The 21,330-nt window shown below is 34.5% G+C and overlaps 2 protein-coding genes across 2 annotated transcripts in view; both read right to left on the bottom strand.

The window, feature by feature from the left end:
* LOC129255453 (actin, clone 302-like) overlaps positions 1 to 14,468 on the bottom strand; it is a 31,723-nt gene extending 17,255 nt beyond the window's left edge. The window contains exons 1-3 of the mRNA XM_054893806.2: positions 14,418 to 14,468; positions 1,030 to 1,257; positions 16 to 108 (exon numbers count right to left, since the gene is read on the bottom strand). Coding sequence (XP_054749781.2) covers positions 16 to 108; positions 1,030 to 1,257; positions 14,418 to 14,468 — 372 coding nt within the window. The remainder of the gene's footprint in view (positions 1 to 15; positions 109 to 1,029; positions 1,258 to 14,417) is intronic.
* A 1,092-nt stretch (positions 14,469 to 15,560) lies between these two features.
* Positions 15,561 to 21,330, bottom strand: part of LOC129256900 (uncharacterized) — a 30,195-nt gene continuing 24,425 nt past the window's right edge. The window contains exon 3 of the mRNA XM_064096033.1: positions 15,561 to 17,695. Coding sequence (XP_063952103.1) covers positions 15,812 to 17,695 — 1,884 coding nt within the window. The 3' untranslated portion in view covers positions 15,561 to 15,811. The remainder of the gene's footprint in view (positions 17,696 to 21,330) is intronic.

Below are 21,330 nucleotides of genomic sequence, written 5' to 3'. Positions count from 1 at the left end.
GTACTATTTTCTTACCATATCTGTTACTTCTAAGACCTTGTTACTGATCTCTGTGACCTTGCCTCCTATCAGATGAATATATCCTAGTGACTTCTTGGCTTTGTGATCCTAGAATACAATAAATATTCAACAATGCAAGTAACACTGTCTACAAATTCAATCCTGATAAGTGCACTAATAATATACCTCAAATATATTACCTAATAATTAAATTATATTGGATGGCTCAGAATGGAATACCAGATATATTCCAAGAGTTCAGGAAAATATATCACGAATCGCGGATGAGTGGAATATTTCTGGTATTTTATGAAATAAGGCCATCCAATATAATTGTTATCATCTATCCTACCCACCCCCCCCCCCCAAAAAAAAAGGGGGACAATTTGATTTAAGAAGTAATATCACTTATCACATTATGCTTCATCATAGGATAAATTTTAGTCGTTGACATGCTACTTGCATGTAGTTCATTATGACGTCATCAAACGTAGTTGTGCTCTATGCTGCGCATCGCATTGTTGTACGCGTTGTATATTTCACACATTCGCGCACGCGCCCCAAACTGTTGAATATGCTCTCATATTCCATAGGAAATTTGTACAGGAGCCTATGGGATATTTGTCGGATTTCGGTCCTTTTGAGGGATACTCTCTGATACTGCATGGGCAATTGATGCAGACCAAAATACTTGTTTTTTATGCATTGCTAGAACACTCTATATGGATGATAATTTCTAATATTGTTTGACTATATAATATATAATTTTTTTTATCAAGGGGCATTATTATGAATAAGATCCAAAGTTATGTTCAGTGATATATGAATTATTGCAAAATACTGATTTGTTAAAGCATATAAGACAAGGGTCAACAAGCTCTGTAGAATGTGTATTAAAAACTCAAGAACTATTTTTTTCATTATAAAGTTAGCCCCCATTTCTTTTTAAAAAATTATTTCTAAAAGCAGTTAAACATAACTCCCCCCATTTTGAAAATAAAAAAAATTAATGGAGACTGTTTTTCTCACCTCATAATAGAAAAGATTCCCTGCCTTAGCTCTGAAGTATCTTTTCTTCCATTTCTTGATAAGTGATGCTCTCCTTCTTCCCATTGGTAGTTTTTCCATGTATCCCTCCATGCTGATCTCACCTGCTCTATTTGACTTAGGACTAGAATCATTCCTGGAGTACCTCTGACCCGTTGTTTGGTCCTTATGTCGCTGAACATTGGAATAGAGTTCTCGCAGTAGTGGTACCTGAAATGGAGTTGAAATTGTCATAATTTTATAAAAACTACAAATTTCAGAGAACACGAGCTAATCAGTGGATTAGCTCGTGAGTACATCCATGTTATTTGTAGGTATGATGATTTTATCAATATGGCTTTGGTCTTTGTAAGGATCATATTGATGCATCATTTCAGTTTGAACAAGATATTTAAAAAGATATCAAATGGATTCAATTATGCAGCCAATATTAAATGCATAAGCAAGTCTTGAATTAATGTTAGAATTTTTCATTTCGGATGCAGTGTTTTTAGGTATTCACGATATTGTGTACCTTGTGTTTAACATCAATCCCTCTCTTGAAATGTGCAAAATCTTATATTCACATTTTTCACACACAGAGACAACAAATTTGAACTGAGACTTAATAAATATGCTCCAAGATTTTACTTTTATTCTAAGTTTTAAATAAACATGTAAACACCAACTGAATAACAATCAGAAAATCCACTCTCTTTACAGGAAAGTGAACCCAGTATTCATGGAAAACATAATACTCCTAAACAGTCTTCAAATAAGCAATGTAATTTCCTCATATTAAAATAAAGTAAAGAGGAAACAGGAGGATGAGGGGGTTCTATTTGTGGGACTTCAAACCATGTTGGTGGAACTTGGTGTCACCTGAAATTGTCTAAGCTCCTTTTCCTACACACTTTCATCTTTGATCACTTGGACTAACTATTGAGATCATAGAACAGGTTCTTGCATTACTTTATGGGGCCAATAATAATAACAGGCTCAGAATGAAGAGTTTGAGATAAACCTATTAAAGTAATTGCTTCCTGCATCCATTTAAAATGGTAAAAGTAAAACAAGAAGAATAGAAGGCTAGAAAAAAAGTTTCAAAAAAAAAAGAGTAGCGCAGCAATATATGAATCTTGTTCATGAAAAACTGAAGGTTGTCTCATACAATCATCCAAGTTCACATTTGAGCTAAAACTCAGCACTCATCAAATAATTTTAGAAAATCATATCTATATTTCTGTGAAAGCTTGAAACCTTTTGCTTTGGTCCAATTACATATTCCTTCCTCCCCCTGTTTCACTGTCTGACTCACTTTAAGAAAGCCAAGGAATATTTGCTGACATTGTGGGAGAAAGTCTATTTTCATCTCCAATCCAAATTGAGCAAATCATGATCACTTCCTGAAAATTGTCAAGATCTCGGCAGATGAAATAGAAGACAAAGCGTTCATGGGGAGCTGATAAGAATAGATTCTTTCTTCTATTTCTGGTAGGTTAAGAGTAGCAATGAAGTATCATGGATCATTCATTCCCAAAACATCACATTAATGTTTTAAGAGTAACAGGGTCATATATTCTGATGATGACAGTCTTAACCAAATACAAGATAACAGTGACATTTTTCTCTATCCTTTTGACATTGATTGATGATAATTGCAATATACATACAACTTCAATTCAATATACTTATGCAGAATATCCACAAATTTACTGATTGTTTATTTAATGGAACTACAATTTTTTTATCAAAAACCTTGATGCTTTTGAAAATGAATTTTGTCTTGTTTGGCAATGTTTGAAAAGATTAAAGTTTTTATTGACATTATCAAGAAAATGCCCTGATCATTGTGCAGTTACATTAACATTGATTTGTGGAAATATAAATCGAGGTAGAGGGTATTGGAAGTTGAATAACTCTCTTTTAGTGAATGAAGAATATACGTCGTTAATTAGAAATATAGTAAATGAAATGAAAGACGAGCTGAAACTTGAAAATGAAATATCATACATTTGGGACATGTGTAAAATCAAGATAAAAGAATGCTCCCTTCGTTTTGCCAAACGATTAAAATCAAAAGAGAATGCTAATATAAAGATTCTAGAAAGGAAATATGAAAAGCTGATTAATAGCACTGACAAGGGTAATCATGAAAAAGATATAGTAGATTTAAGAAGGAAAATAGAACAATTTTATTCAGGTCACGAGTGCAGTATTATGAAGAAGGAGAGACAAATACAAAATATTTTAAAGAAATAGAAAAACAAAATGCAGTTAAAAAAACAATCACTTCCTTAAAGATAGGAAGGAATAGTGAACATAATATGATTAAAATTTTGCAGCATGTGCACAAATTCTACTCAAAATTATATACTTCATTAAATAAGAAAAAATGTGAGGTTAGAGATTATATTAAGAACATAGACGGGCCACAATTGAAAAGAGAGTAAGCTGACGCATGTGAAGGTAAAATTTCTGCTCAAGAAATAACGCAGGCATTGAAAAATATAAAACGAAAAAAGACACCGGGCGGGGACGGACTAACAGTAGAATATTATATGGAATTCTGGGAAGATATACAGGATTTATTTTTGGGTAGTTTAAATGAGGGTTTTGAGAAAGGGCATTTATTGTACACCCAACGTCATGGTGTCATAACATTATTGTATAAAAAAGGAGAAAAGGAAGATATCCGGAATTGGAGGCCAATAACATTACTAAATGTTGACTACAAGCTGGCTGCAATGGTCTTAGCAAATAGAATGCAAGGAATATTAACATCACTGATAAATGAAGATCAAGTTGGTTATATAAAAGGTAGAATTGGGTATTGTAATGCTAAAATAATTCAGGATATTATTGACTACACACAACTTAAAAAGTTGATGGTCGTCTTTTATTTGTAGATTTCTACAAAGCATTTGACAGTCTTGAATGGAATTTTATAAATGAATGTTTAGAAAAATTTGGATTCAAAATAATGTTTAGAAAATGGATTTTGATTCTGTATACACATATTTCAAACTGCGTTCTTTTAAATGGATATTTTACAGAAACTTTTTACCCAAAAAGAGGGATAAGACAAGGATGCCCGATCTCTGCTTTACTTTTTATTTTAGCCATTGAATGTGTCAGCAACAAGATCAGAAATGATGAAGGCATACAGGGAATTTTAGTTGGAGATAAATCTAAGGAAATAAAGCTATGTCAGTTAGCTGACAATATGACACTTTTTGTGAAAAATAATCATTCAGGAAACAAAGCTATTGAGCATATATTAGACTTTGGAAAAGTTTCAGGTGTTGTTTTAAATAAGGATAAAACACAAGTTATGTGGTTGGGAAAAGAGAAACCTCTGGAAATGATTAGTGATATTCCATGGGCAGAGAATCATGTTAAAGCCCTCGGTATATTTTTTCAACAAAGGAATCTATGAGATGTGAGCTAAATTGGACAAAAGATAAAATAAACAAAATAGAAAGATTACTAAACATTTGTAAACAAAAAAATCTTACATATAAAGGTAAGATAGTTATTTTGAATACATTAATATTATCTAAATTTGTATACACTGCTCAAATAACCTTTAGTCCCACGGACCTGGTTAAAAGAATAGACAATTGAATGACGAACTTTCTTTGGGGATCCAAAATTCATAAAGTAAAAAGAGCCAATGTACTTAATGATTTGTCTAATGGTGGATTAAACATGCTAGATTTAGGTTCAAAGTTAAACAGTTTCAAGTTAAAATGGCTGTTCAGATATTTTGATGATACTAAGTCAAAATAGAAATGGATGTTTGATTATTGGTTTGAGAAGTTCGGCGGAAGTTTTATTTAAAAAAATTGTAAGTGTGATCCGCAATATATTTTGTCATTGAAACAAATTCCAAAGTTCTATCGTGAAATATTGTATGTTTACTTTACTTTTAAAAAAGAAAATTTGCTCAAGAAAAAAAACCATATAATTTCCAGTGCAGACATTTGCAAAGAACTGCTATGGTTTAATAACAATATCAGATATAATGGAAGGATGTTGTTGTTCAGAAACTGGATACGTTCAAATATTTTGTTTGTAGGTGATTTAGTATCTAAGAATACCTTCCTAACTGTAAATGATTTAAAAAAGAAGTTGTTAAGTCTTGATGGTCAATGGTTATCAGAATATGCAGTTTGTATTATGTTTTTACCAAAAATCTGGAGAGAACAATTAAAAGAAAATAATTTATTTTTGTTTCGAAAATTTTAAAATACCCTTTTGAACGAGGAATCTGTAATGCCGTCTTTAAGCACACTACTTACTTGTAATTCTAGTGTAAAACAAATTTATCATGAGTTGGTGCAATTGAAGGCTGAAAAATCTAGGGCAGAATTATTTTGGAGAGAAAGATTGGACGAAGATGATAAACATTCTTGGTTGTTTACATGGACACTAAAACTTAAGAATATTCAAGATAATGCCAATGGTCCATTTTAATTTCAATTCTCTTTGATTTAAAAAAATGGAAGCATATGTGTAGTGTGTGTAATCAGTTGAGCGATTTATTGCATATGTTTTGGTTGTGTTCAGAAGTTCAAACATTTTGGAAATATGTTGAGGTGTTAATAAGAAAGTGTGCAGATCAACAGTTCTGTTTGAAGCTTCAGTATATTGTTTATGGTTTTAGGAGAGAAAATAAAAAAAAAATTAATTTAATATTGAATTATGCATTATTTTCCATTAACAAGTGTCATAAGATTGTACTAGTTTCTGCGAAAAGGATAAACTGTAATTATTTGAAAATGATGTTTACTTATGTTCTGAAAAGTAGATATGATGTTGAGAAATATAAAAAAAAAGAAAACTTATAAATGAATCTGACGAAACGAAATGTAATTCTAAAGAATTTGTAAGACATTAATTTTGTTTGTATATACTTATATGCATTTTATTAAAATAAAGAAGACCAGTTTTGGTTTTAAAAAAAAATCAAGAAAATGCAGGCATAGATGGTGCTCTATAGTCCAGATGGGATAAAAAAAGTCCTTGGAATCTACAGTCTAAAGTTAATCAGTGTTTCCAACATAATATGCCAAATATTTACTTTATTGTCAATAAGATATAGGTATCCATTAAAGAAAGGAGTCTTACTTGCGGTAAAGAGACAAGAGGATTCTGTCAAACTTGCAGTAAAGAGACAAGAAAATTCTGTCAAACTTGACCTAATGTTACATTCAACTCCAATGGGTCTATGTAACATAAGAATAGCCATGAGCAAACTTGGTTCATTGTTGAAGACAATGGAAACAGATTGAGTAATGTCAGATTACGTTTATCTCTTCAGTATTATATTAGCACGTTTTAATCTTGATCTGATCAGTGCCAGAGGCTAATGTTCTCATCATTTCACACCTCTAGTCTCACTGACACACCAGTCCACTTGGGATGAGACTAAGCAGTTTTTGGCTTCCTACCAATATAACAATGGAAAATTGCTTGCATGAATACCTGGATAACTTCCAATTCTAAGAACAATTATGCTGATATTCAGGCTATACTTTCTAAAGGATTCTGGTGTAGTGGCAAAAAAAACAAAATATCCCAATGAAAATCTTTGGGAAAGGGAACCTAGATAAGTTTCATTTTTAGTTCATGGTAGCTCTGGATGTGTTAATACATATTACCAAATATGTAGGCTTAGATGTTTTTGTAGAGTCATTCTCTAAACTGTATTTCATTCTTAGTTTTATCTTATTTTTCAATTGATTGCTTGAAGATGGAATATAGAGAGAGAGAGAGAAATGGAAGGTTGTGGTGATGTTTACCACATGACTCAAACATTTTGGTTGTTCTTAATCATACATGTATGCCTCTGTTTTATGCAACTAAACTCTAGTTTCTTGATTCTTTAAATTATCAGGCCACCTACTCTCAAACCACATTTCAACAAACTTTGGCAATATCACCAGACTCAACAAAACCACCTGTCCTCAAAAGAAAGTTGACATTTGAAAACTAGCACGAATATCTAACCAAATAAATAATTTTCATCCATCAAAACACATTATCTTCTGTAGCATCACATTTGGTGAGGTTGACATATGTGATCCGTGAGTTATGTTTGGGCAAAAGACATATGGAATGTCTGGCCAAATTTTATATACTTTTTTATATGATTTTGTAATTTCACAGGCTATGTGTCACAGTAGTCTTTGAAATAATCAAATTAGATCACGTATCATTAAATTACTAGTTTCATGACGCTAACTAAAGAAAAGTCTTTCCATCAATCAGTGTTTGGGCAACCACAAAAGAAAGCTCTGGCCAACAAAGCATTTTTCTTATATTTCCGCTATTATGCAAGAGCTCTGTATGAAATGAATAAATTCAGTTACTCTCAGTTAAGTCATAGATTTAATTACATTGTCACTATTTGTATTAGCCTTTATCCTATTCATTCAGAATATGTGAATCATTGCTTACGTTGATGCAACAACGGATATTTTGACCAACAAATAATCTACCTTAGCCACACATGTCTGCTTAAGGGGGTGTCATGATAAATGTTACAACTGTGCCCAGACAGAAGGGTGGGAATCTCCCCTTTCTCCTCCCCACAACAAAATTATGACAAGTTTACTGCCCAATGACAGTTGAAAATCAGACAGAAATGAATGACTAGCAGTGAAAAAATTCTGTACTGATTCGGGACACCTTTCCTGTCTCTATAAAAAGTGATGGGGTTATTTTCTATGAGATTTCACCTTGGAGCATGTATTATCCACATTTCACAAAAGGGTCACAGTGTTTTATGTATATAATAGATTCCTAGTCAAATTGTCAAGGGCAAACTCAATATCTAACCAAGTCTGCAAAACATATGAGTCATGAAACTAAGGGGTAAAACTTGTACGATAGCACATTTATATGTTGGGACTATTTTACAGGAAGACTAAAACTTAAAAGAAATTGCATATTGCTGGCAATCAAAGTTACTTTTAGCATTCATGATTTATTGCTCAACTAATGAATAAATTCAGTTACTCCTATCACATTAGAAATAATGCCTATCACATTAGAAACAAACTGAATCATAAATTCATTTACTTAATATTGTACAACGCCTACTTAGCTTGTTGTTGCGAGCAAATGGGAGGCTGAATGTCAAACATTCGTACTGTTGCACACACGACGTACCATCCAAGATGTACCGTTGCACAGCTTTAGGTGACGTCACAGTACGATTTAATTCATTGCGCTCAATATGCGTACAGCCTGCTGGCTAAATGCGCAATGCTACCCGATGTCGGTAATGTGAGCTTGTGGGATTTTGCTTTCAATATTCTTGCTCCCTTTTCATAGCTTACTGCAGGGAATAACTTTTTTTCCCCCCATATTTTCACTAGATTTCTAGGCGTTGTATAATACAAGTAGCGAATATTCTCATTCGTGCAATGGTGCGAGATATCGCATTCGGTGAAAGAAAGAGACGCTCTTTTCAACTCGGCTAGCGCCTGGTTGAATAGAACATCTTTCTTTCACCTCATGTGAAATCTCGCACCATAACACTCATGCCTATTCGCTATTTGTATACTGTATATCATTTATGGGGAAAGAAAGTAAATTGTGTAGACAAAGGTCACAACAAATTTTGTTTATCCGACAAAGAAATCCTAACCCTATTAAAGACTTACTAAAACTCTTATTAATAAAGATGTTAATATTGGATGATATATAGCCCACAAGAAATGAAAGCTGCCACAATCCCCCAAAAACTTCAACATTTCATATGGTAACAAGTCCCAGATTGGTTTTGATTTTTTATAGTTATTATAGAATATGAATATGGGAGGGGAGTATATATATTACAAGATTTGTGTATGAATATGTAAATTTTATCATAAAAGATATCCTTTTCATATGCCACATTACTGATACATGATTTCAATTGAATTAGTTTTTCAATAATCAAACAATTCACTGTTATCTTAATATGTATTCTTTTTAAATGGTCACATTGAAGTGTTATAGCCGGAAATTTCTTTGTTTTAACTTGCTTATTGCTTACTTCCTTGATTGCGCAAAAGTGTAATATCCTGCCCATAACCCATGACGTCACAGCTACATTAACTGTTTGGGGAAAGTCTGCCATCACTTTCTGTTTTCATAGAAAATACGATTAGCATATTCTCTTTCAGACACAACTACACAACAAGTCCAAATTGAAAAAGTACATTTTAAGATATTACAAAGGATTGCAAATAAATCCTTATTTTCTAATGACATCCAACTTCTTTGTATAGGACTTTTAAGAATTTATGAAATGACTGAATTGAAGTATTACTTAAAGAAAACAGCCTTTGTTGAATTGGTCTCTCATTCCAAATATCTACTAAACAATGATTAATGGTTATCATCATAAGATATGAAATCATTAATAATGAAAACTGTATTAATCTTTATCAAGGGGATATCAGATATCAATCAACAGAGGTTGAACTTCCAAGCATATAAAGCCATGAAGCACTGCATAAAAGTTTAATGATTTGGACAGGTAGATCTTTGGCATTTGGGTTTGTGTTGGATGCAATGATTAGTAAGACTTTACGGCATGCTGTAGATAATGACGCTCCAAACCACAACCTAAATGCTTCATCATCAAACCTTTATACACAACAAAGCACATCCCTGTATAGTCATAACCAGCTGTATCCATTCTAGATGAGATGTCTACGTCTAATATACAGACTTTATTATCATCATTCATCTACATACAGTCCGACCTCTCTTATCCGGACACATTGGGACCAGCACTAGAATTGGATCATCGCGGGGGGGTATCGCAGCTTCGCAAAGTCAGCCATTGTTAGACTGTAGGCTCAAACATGATAGATGGCGCTGTCCGTATTGAGGCCTTGCGCTAGCTAGCGAGACGTGTTTTTTCCTGGAAAAATAGGGATCATGATTAAATGGTTGCGCTGCACCCTGATTTACTGGGAAAATATCTTGTCTAAGTTCTTTCGGTGTTTTGGGAAAGATATTTTCATAAAAATAATGTGGTTGTAGGTGATGATATTGGACAATGTAATCAAAGTGAGTTTGTGTAGGAACTTTGAGTTTAGATTGAAATCTCATATCCCCTTGTACGAGATTTAAAAAAAAACTAAAGACCTCGGCATGTGTGCATCTAGATAGTAGAGTAATCTGGTTAAGGGGAGGCCAGATAAGAGAGGTCAGACTGTATTAGCTTTTCCAGGTAAAAATATTAATTCAAATTAATGTAGAAAAGTCCTTTGGAAAGGTATTCATTCATAATACCACACACCCAGTTCAGTGGTATATGGACATCCATATGCTACTAAGGTGATAATAATTACAGGGCCCCTAGAGAGTACAGTGTGATAATTTGAAATAAAAAATATTATCATTAACTCATTATCTATCAGTATTTGGAAACAGATATTCATTCAAAACTTATGAATGCATAAGTTTTTATCAATTTGCAATATTTGTGTTTATCAATCATACACTTACCATGTTCTTTGTTTAGGAAGTATTTGTAAAGTTCCACAATAATGCATTATCAGAAAGAAAGCTTTCTGAGGTAAAAATTGGATTTTCATTGACTATCAAATTACCATGGCGATAATCTTCAAGCCTTTTTCACAGACCTCCTCAGGAATGGATAGATTTTCACAGAAAGTCTTTTCCGGGTGTAAACTGACAATTTAGTTAAGAGCCTACAAGCAGCAGGGCAATGATTCCAGGAAAGTTGTCTGTAATCAACGAGTTTATGTGCGGTTGCCTTAGGACTTGACAATTTTGTTTATGAAATCAAACAACTGGACAAGTTCCTGTCAACCAGACAGCTGGTTGAGTTTGCTGCATTGGTAAAACAAGGTTTGAAAGTGTTTTGATGGTGTAAATGAGAAGGGTAATAGAAATGCCCTAAATGTAATTTAATCTACAATCTATAAACTCTAGCTTAAAAAGGGTCACAGTTAAAAAGTCTTTAAATAAAGAAAGGGTAATGCATTAAGGCTTGGAAGCAGAAGATTGCCTATTGTTTTCATATTCATCAGAATTTAATTATGACATTGTTAAAAATATTATTGTAAACAATAGAATGTGGAAACTATGTTTTGACACAGTAACTTTGACAATAAAGCAGTCAACCCCAAAGACATTGTGATTAAAAGTTCATAAAATTGTGAATAAACAAAGTTAAAATGGCATGAAGAGAGTAGTGCTGGGAGATAATTCAATATCATCAAAAACATGTGATAAAATACTGACTATTCAATAATGATTTCAAGATTATTATACTTTGTAAGTTGATATCTGAATGCCCGCTTTTCCTGTACAAGCACAGATGAAAGCCTTACTTCACTGCTTTCAATATCAATGTATAATTGCCCAAATATTTTCTGACTAATCAGACCATGTTTTGAGAGTCAAGATTATGTTACCTTCATGAGAAGTAATATTTATCAAGTCTTCATAACTCGAAGGAAGATGAGAAGTCCTATGTTGAAATCCCTAAACCTGGACAATACTACACTATCATTGTGACTCATTCCCTTGGATTCCTCCTCTCAAGAAAGCAATCAAGATGAGCAACCTTTTTTTCAACAAGGACCACTAACATTTGGCCTTTTACCCCTTTCCCCCTATTTATTTTTGTATTTTTTTCTTATTCCTGGTCATTTGCTTAAAAATATTGAAATTTCTGAGATGTGACAGTTGATGAAAAATATTATTGTTTTTTCATGTGTATGAGATTAGATGTTGTAAGTCTGAGTCCTTACAGTCTCTCTACTCAAGTTGGTACTGGTAGAAAACAAGTTGTTGTGTAAAATTGAAATAATAGCTTAGTTGTATCTAGGGAGCGTTTCATCAATATTTTCTTCCGACAAGTTGTCAGATCTGACATCTTTCCATGATTTTGATTGGCAGTGAGGCACTGTTCCTATGGTAACTGTCGGATAAAATGGTACTTGTCGGATAAAACGTCCGACAAGTCCTTTCATGAAATGCCCCCCCCCAGGACAATATTACAGTGTTTTTAACAGTATCCTTGGGGATAATTTGAATTCACTTATAGTCCTAATATCATCATCGTTTGATGAACATTATTTTACAATTGTTCTTGGTTAAACTCAATTACTTTAAGATGCTTCAATTTGTGTGTAACGTTGTCTATTTGTTGTTGAAGTGAACTTTCCTGGATATTTTGTTTCATGAATCACTGATGACATCATGCATGCCTGGATTTTGCCTTCAACATTTGTTCTTTATAAATCCCTTTCTTAATAATTCACAATGAAACACACACACACATTAGCCCAGGGGGGGGGGGCCACTTACATTGATGAGTGGATACCATGCGCGACCAAAAAACATGTAAAAAGGATGTCTTTTTCAAGATAGGGCATGTTACGTACGTAACGTGGTAAGGGTGTCAAAAACACTAAAATAATGAAAAAAGGGTATCTATTTTGCTAGGAAAGCTACATGTTTAGGGTCAAATTTGCTGGGATAATAAAACAAAATTAAAATGTATGTGTTTAGAGTCCGATTTGCGCGAGGTGTGGAAGGTGGGGCTGTACTAAACCAAATGGTGTGTAAAGTGTAAAGGTAAAACCGACGACCGACGGACCCGTGACATAACAATGAAATATCGCTGTACTTGTTAAGGGGTTCATTTCAGGGAATTCTTGCCAAGAGTATCGTTTTGTTTCTAATACTTGTTAAGGGTAGGGTTTCACACACCAATACTTGTTAAGGGGTGCATTTTCAGAATATGGAAAATTCGTGTTTAGGGTGCTTTTCGAGACCCCATGGTCGCGCATGGTATCCACTCGTCAATGGAAGTGCCCCTCCCCCCTGGACATTAGCTAGGCATATGTTTTTTTTTCAGTTTCACTCTAAAAGGATCTTACATAAATATACACCAATTAATTCATACTTAACCTTAAATTATCATATTCCAGCATGCTGGGATGAAACGGATGGATATAGAACTAGCAAGCTTTTGCTCATTCCATGTACTGGGTTATGAAAAATGTAGTAAGTTTCATAAAGTTTTGACTTGGTTTTCTTCAGAGAGATTGACATTGCCTTTACATTTGGAACAAGTGTGTGCCTTTAGAGTAGTTGTGAACATAGTTATATTTCCTAAATGCTTTAGCAACTAAATGTTGATTATCAAAATGCTCGAAAAAAATTCTTGGTGTTACATCTCCTAAAATTAAATAATTCACAACATTTATTAGGATAAACTTATAAAACTTACAGCTTCCAGGAATATGTGATAAATTGGAGTATCCTGTCTTATAATCTAAAAATTATGAGATATTAGGCTATGGCTCACAGCCAGAGCCAATGTAAACTCCACTCCCACCCCTTCTCTCTCTCTCTCATTTTTTCATTTTCATCTCTACCTTGATTTATTCCTTGCCTATATTCCTCTCTTTGTCTCAATATTGCCTCCTAAAGAGTTTTTCACTCATTTTCCCTCTCCCACATATTAATTTATCTCCATCTTTATCATCTTTTAATGTCTTCTAGTCCTTTGAATACCATCCTTACTCTCAAGGTATACAGTATGTTGAAATAAACTGTACATTGAAATTAACATTTTAAACTTTTCCACTACTATATGAGATATCACAAAACTGCATTTCAAAGCACTAATTTTGGTGCATGACATTTATCAGTGTTGCTAGGTTGTATCATTCTAGCTATTTTTATCCTGTCCTTACGTAGGAATTTCTCTTAAATCTTGAATCAGACCCAGATCTAGTATGACCTTGTAGTGAATGACAAATCCATTTAGAACCATCATTGCACTGAATTAAAATTTGATATAACATTAGCATTCTTCTGATTCCAACAATGGGCAGTACAGGCAAGTTATGAATTTTATATATACATAAACATCTGTATGCAATTAAAGAGCCTGATGTGCAGATGTATAAAATATGATCAGTGACTGTTTAAAAAAAAATTGTCCGTAGAATTGACCATTCCAAAATCGCTTTTATATCTAGGTCAGAATCCCACAACCAATTTCAAAATATTGCTGTTATGATAGTTGGATGTTAACTTCACAACAGAGAAAATAATTTCTCCCCCCCCCCCAAAAAAAAAATTGAATATATTGTATTCCCTTTGTTGGTATAAGGCTTTTGGTGCCTCTTTCAATGTTCCTAACTGGGTAATCATGGAGTTTCTTGGTCAGATAGATGTGTAGGTTTCATATACGGATTCGGTGGATTCTTTACGATTACCTGGCAAAAAAGTATTCTTTAATTCAAGCACAGTGTAAAGATGATTTTTTTATGACAGATATTGAATACTAGCAGGAAGAGCCTTTTCAATATCCTGTTGTCCAAAAACTGTCAGACCTTGCTCCCGTTGCCATCAACCCTGACCTCCAACTGGTCTATTCTTGTCATGGGCGTGTTCGTCCCACCTCTCGTCTTTCTAATTCCATCAGCTTATAGCTCATCGATAAATCAGCCTCTTGCTAAATCAGCGCAATGCTTAAAATTGTGTGATAATTGCTCTTGCAGTGAACTGCAGATTGAGCTGGCACTGGTGCGGAATGGAGCAAGTGTATTATAGCTTGAAGGTTAGCTAGAAATCTTATTACTTCAAGGACCTGTTAGTGAGTGATTCCTATGCTTAATCAAGTCCCACTCTAAGTGATGATGTCATCGAGGGAAATAGATGCTGTCTCAAGTGAAAGACAGTTTTAAGCATTCATTATGTCAATTTGTAAAGTATTGAATGTAAAAACAGAATTGGAAATAAATAGACAACCTTGGTTTATAATCAATAAGCAGACAAGGCACCAAGAAAAAAAACTGATTACCTTTATCAATTTTTTATCCTAATGATCTAAAAATAGCATAACAGCCTCAGGAATCAATTTCTCATTACAGTATTTGGTACTTAAAACAAAGAAACTCTTGCCCAAGATGGTTTTAGAAGTGACGTCATATCAAGCACGGTAAAAAAATTGCTACCCTATTACACAAACTTCCTTTGAAAATTTTAGGATAAAGAGAAAATATGGAAAAAAAAGGTTGATGATGATTTGCAGAATTCAAGTTGTGCCTCAAATAATTTTGTAAAATAGCTTGGGGTAGTTTCTTGAACATATTTGTAATTCAAATTTGCCAAACAGAAAAGGGTCTATTAAAAGATATAAAGGCAGAATGATTGAGATATGGGGTGGAGGCACTAAATCATAGTCATATGCACTTTATTATTATACACATAACAGGATACCAAAACCACTCTTAAACTAGTATAATCCATTGTACAATGAACACCTATTCATATATTGCCATTAACTTTTTTATGCTACTTCCTACACAACTGAAAGTAAATAATACCCCAATAATCAATGCATTCCATATTGGGGGAAAGATCCTCTAAAATGTTCACTATATGTAAATTGATAATTGATGATTGAGAAAACTCCAAAAGCGCATCAACCGTCTAAATTGGAAAAGCTACCCTTAAAATATTTTCTTTTTGTTGCACATGTGAATAGCAAAACAGCTGAGTGCCGGCCCTTTCCCCATTGATGAGATGTTTGTATCATTACAGACATACTGTATGACCATATAATGAGGAGATGACATATAGATTTTGTAAGCAAATGGGTATGCAAGTGCATCTATAGTGAAAAGCAGTAATAAAGCAATTATAACTAACCAGTTATAACTAGCAATTGAATTTACAAATATTCAATTATACTTAATAACAGCTATGTCTGATTATCTGTTTATCAGAATATATATATACTTACTGGATCCCATTTCTTAATGGCATCTCTCTCCTCAAATCTAGCAGGTTCCGTTTTGATGTTATCTCCAAACACCTCAGGTCCATCATACTTGTATATGACTGGTTCGGGTGGGATATGTTCCTCAAAGCATTCTTTAGGAGGCTCCTCTTCCATTGCAGATACAGGCCGAGGCACTTCTTCCTCAAGACATGTATCAGGAGGGAACTCATAAATGGCGCCCTCTTCCTCGACAGTCCTCTGGACACCGTTACTGGTGCCGTTTGTGCTTTTGTCACTATCGTTACGACTTGGTTGATTTCCAGTGGCTTGAATGTCGGTCACTTCATAGGTTGAAGACACATGAATATAGTCGTCTTTCTTAGAGGTCCGAACACACAGACCGGTAGTTTGATTATCACAGACATTTCCAGGTAATTGAATAACTTCCTCATAGTCTGCTTGCACATGTGATGATCTTTGCTTCTGGCCAGCCATATTACGTGCAGGTGGAATAGGTTTGCATTGGATAGGTGTCTCATATCCACCATCATCCACAACCTGACTGGTTGGTGTACTCCTAATGGGTGGACCACTTGTCCTTGCTGGCTTGACTACCCCATTAGGAAGTGATTGTCCATTCATTTTAGTAATCCCGTTTGGTCTTGCAGGAGGAATGGGTTTTGTTGGTGGGATGTTCTGCCTGGCAGGCGGTCTGGGTTTACCTGAAGTACCGTTCGTATTGGATTGACTGGTTGTACCATTAGTGATCTTTTGTACATTATTTACAGGATTGCTTGACCTCAATGGCCCATTGGTGAATTTTGATGGCGGAGGACTAGGTGTACCACGTGACCTATCCCTGGGTTGACTCTCATTTGAGATACGTTTTGGGATTGGACTGTGATCCCCATTGACAAGACTACTGCTCTTGGAATCATAACTCTTATTTGACCCATGACTGCTATATGACTCCCTCATACCTGGCAAGTCAAAGGTTCCGTGTAGTTCATGATGACCAAAGGAAGCATGGCTAGCATGGGAATCCAGCGATGATTTCAGACTTTGATGCGATTCTTGACTGCCTCTTGACAGGTGACTGCTGTGTGATTCATGACTGAGAAGGCTGAAATGAGACTCCCGACTGGCATAGGAATCTCTTTCTATTGGAGAGGAGCGCCCCCTATATGACAACCGGTGTTCCCGTCCGAGCGTAGCCCTGTCAATCTGCATGACACGCTCTCTGACTGAGAGTGGTTCACTTTCCCAGAAAATATTTCCTCCATTTTGATGTCCATCATGCTGGTGTCCTTCATTTCTCTCTGAGTTGACCCTGACCTCAATCATTGGTGTTGTCTCATAGATATCTTCAACCTCTGGAACTCTATCATTATCATGCTTCACGACTTCTTCCATACCATCTACAACCATATCTCTTTCTTCTTCTAACTCTTCTTCATCTACTTCTAACAAATCATCTTTGCTCTTTCTCAATGCCTCCTGCATGGCCTGCACCTGTTCCGCCAAACTCTGCACAAAATCTTTACATGTTTCCAGGTCGGTAACAATGGTCTTCGGCCTCATAATTGCTGACAAATCTTCCTCATTAATTGTGTCCAAGTCACCACAATTTGAGGTGTCCAATTTGTGAGACCTGTCAGAGTCCCGGCGGTAGATCCCAGAGTCGCCGGAATCCCCATTTCCAGAGTCCCTGAGACTGTACTCTCTGGTGTATTCCCTCCTAGTAGGGCCATTAGGAGGAGAGTCGGTGGATTCGTCTGAATCCAGTGGGTCTGATGATGGTGATATATCCTCAGAGCTCAATTCTGAAGATACAATGGAGCTAGATTCTGATTTCTTGTCTGCATCCCACTCTACTGCCATTAGCTGTCAAGATAAACAGAAAGATAAAAAGCAGGAAATCAAATTACTGTTTGTCAAGATTCTAAATTATGGGGATGTACTTATAAAAAGTTATTATTTAGAAGAAGTATTCAAATGCAACTTTGCAATTATTATGTAAAAATAAAACATTTCATGAGTTTTATTTTTGCTAAGGAAGTAAGTATCAGCAATATAGTTATTATTTATCAACAGACAACAGCAAATAATGAAACTTTGAAATAAGTACCATTGGTAGAAAATCCCACAGGACTGACAGACCAACATAAACAAAATACACATTCCAGTAGCTGAGAATGTTAAACATGATGCCATTGAAGACATCTGCGCTATCTCGCCAAGATGTGGACTTATCAAGTATATGCCATACTTGTAGGTGAATACAATGTTCTGAAGCATTCCGCAACATGTTAAACCAAAGACCAATTGGGTTCTGTTTTGGTAATGATAGCACTAAATGAACATTGAAAGTAAGGAGATTTTTCATGAATCATGCAATATTAAAGCCTTTAAGAAACATGTAGTCCATGGATTTTATCTTTACACCCACTCCCACATACTGTTACTATAGCCAGAGAGTTCATTAACACTAGGAATCCTGAACAATTGATATAGTTGAATCTTTGTGATTTGGACACATACAAATCAATCATATCAGAACTGTACAGAGCTTTATGTGATCAAATTGCTTGTATTACATAGAATAGCTTGCATATGCAAACAAATTTAACATTCTAAATCAAGTAAATTTGTTTCTGTAAGAGAGGGAAAGAGAGAGGAAAAGAGATAGAGAATAGAAAGGAAAATACAACACAAGGGAGTTAATAAAAAGAAGGTAAAGTTGGGAGGGTAGGAGAGAGACAGGAAGAGGTGGATGCAGAGTTAGACAGTAAATATAGGAAGAGGCTTCAAGGTGGACATAATAACAAGATAGGAAGAGAAATTAGGATACTGCTTCAGGAAAAGACTGCTAGACACTCTACTTTCCTGTCATATTAACCTAGGTCCTCATGGTCTTATAGTAATTCCAGATAAAAACTGATTTTGTGATGAATTCAGCAATATAATCCTGACTTTCAACAAAAAACTGAGGATAAACTCCCTAAACTTAATTATATACAATAATATGATTGTAACCTTTAGTCCAACGAAATAGTCATGATGAAATGTCACCAGACAAATGTCAGATCAGTAAGTCTACAAAAACAATGGATGGAAAGTACTTTGATGTCACTAGTTCAAATTAGTAAATATAAAACATACATTCCATGTGAGTAAAACCTTTCTTGCGATAGATTCTGAGAATGTGTAACAAGAATAAATGTCAAGACAGATTTAGTGTTCTAAGTCACCATATAAGTAAGATATTTATTTCTGTTCCACTGTTTTTAAATTGCTTTTAGTTTTTATTATATAATGTAAACTTCACTGGACTTATGTTAATATAAATTGTATATATTCTAATCAAAAGTAAATATGGTTCATTAGAATACCATGTCACTAGAAAAACACTTAACGGAGATAAAACTCTATCCTTGGTTCTTTGTTCTATAAAAAGGATTGTTTCCAATTCATGAAACACCACTTCAATATGATTTCAAAAAGAAATTATCATAGCTTGAATCCAGTCACTACTCCTATATTTATTCCAAATTACACACACATCAGGCCAATGACATTTTACGAGCCAACAAGTCGGTAATTCCTTCAGCCTAAAGGGTAAGGAAGGAGGGGTCTATAAGGAACCATGGTTGATGCTACTTGATATCCCAAGCTGGTTACTACCACTCTTAAAACCTAAACACTCTGATGTCTGTCTGGTAGCTAAGAAGCACTCACTCACATGACTGAGTTGGTGGATAATAATGATATGAAAGGAAAGCTTAAATGATTTGAAATATAGTTGAATAAATTCTGAAAATTGCATTGTTTGCTCTAAAGCTGCAAGAAATTATTCATATTTTGTTTAGTGTAGTTAGATGAATAAACACCTCACTTTTCCTTAACAAGATCAATTGAATTTACAAATCTTCAAAATTATACATACTGTATGAAACTGGGATGAAATATAACATGGATCATAAATTAGTGAACTCATTTTCATTATCAAGTGTTAAGATATAAAAATAATTTTGCCTAATAGGTTTTTGTATTTTACATTATGAGAGGTTGTAAAGAGTATCTTAATCTGATGTTTGCCTTCAAAGTCTTAATGATTCAGAATCATTTTACAATATCATACAGAGTGAAAAAAACTTCAATAAAAAGATTAATCAACACTCTTTTTTTTTTTCAAACTGACATAACTCCTTCCCAAGGCCTAATAAAATTGAAATTAACCCAATGAAATTCTATTACTTACATCAGCAAAGTCCAGCAGCACTGTAATAGTTAATATTTCTCCCAATTAAATTGAATGCACAAGTAAGAAAACAATATATAACAAGCTTAATAAAAGATTTCTATGACACAGAGACCACCTGCTACTCTCTAAACCCACCCCACCCCTTTTCATCTCTGGGGACCTCTTGAATCGGACAAACAGGCCAAGAGCCTGGGGGAAACTCTGCACCCCGGTTTGGTCCTCCGCAGACGTAAAACGTACAGAGAACTTCCTGTTTACGCACAAGTAGGGCTGCCATTTCTACTCCACTGTGGCAGACATGGCACGCGAATTCCAGACACATGTCACAAGAAAAAAAAACTATTGTAATAAATCTCAGGCAGAGATGATGTAGACTAAACTTTTGGTTGGCAATATACGACTTCAGCTCAAATTGATTCTGACACATTTTATACAGATTGGATGAATCACTAAAAAGTTGATAGTGCGTTAAATTACACCCCCAAGGTTAATGGACAAAATGTAGTAAAACTGTTTGTTTCAAGGGGAATAACATTGTCAAGTTCATCAAGGGTTCATTGAGAAAAAAAAGGAACAGAGAACATTTTTATTGAATTTAATACAACTTAGTGAATGACTTCCACCAGGGAAAAAATATTCCTTTTTTTTAATGGGGGGGGGGGGGGGCTCCATTTTCAATTTTTTATGAAATTTCGGGGGCTCCACTTTTCGTAATTACCTTGTATGTATTTTGTAACCAAGGACAATTCGCTCATCCTGCTTGTTTACAAATTAATTTAATGTTTAACATTGTTTATTCAATTGCTATTTATTTTTTCTTCATTGTTATTAATTGATTATCTAATTTATTGTGGTTCAATTTCGGGGGCATCTTCCAGATTTTATGCCGCCCCCGAAAGCAAGATTTTGGTGATTTCGGGGGGGGGGGGGGACTTAAGGCATTTCCAGGGCGAATTCGCCCAAATTCACCCGCCGCCCCCGTGCATTTTTTCCCCTGGACTCCACAAGACTAACAAAATGAAATGTAATAATATTTTTATTGGTCCATCATCATCTATAGGATTCAATATGAAGAGTATATTTGAAAGATGGTAAATACCTTTTAGACAAATGACCAATAATGACATGACTGACAAACTGACACAAATGTAAGATATGATATTCTGTTTGCTATACAAAGATACAACCAGGATATAACCCTTTTGTCAGCTGACTGTAACCTTTCTACATCTTTAAAAATGACCATCACTACACA

This window comes from Lytechinus pictus, chromosome 3, assembly GCF_037042905.1.
Source record: "Lytechinus pictus isolate F3 Inbred chromosome 3, Lp3.0, whole genome shotgun sequence".
NCBI classification, from domain to species: domain Eukaryota; kingdom Metazoa; phylum Echinodermata; class Echinoidea; order Temnopleuroida; family Toxopneustidae; genus Lytechinus; species Lytechinus pictus.
The sequence above is the reverse complement of the archived record's forward strand: the minus strand, read 5'-3'. Positions and strand labels throughout refer to the sequence as shown.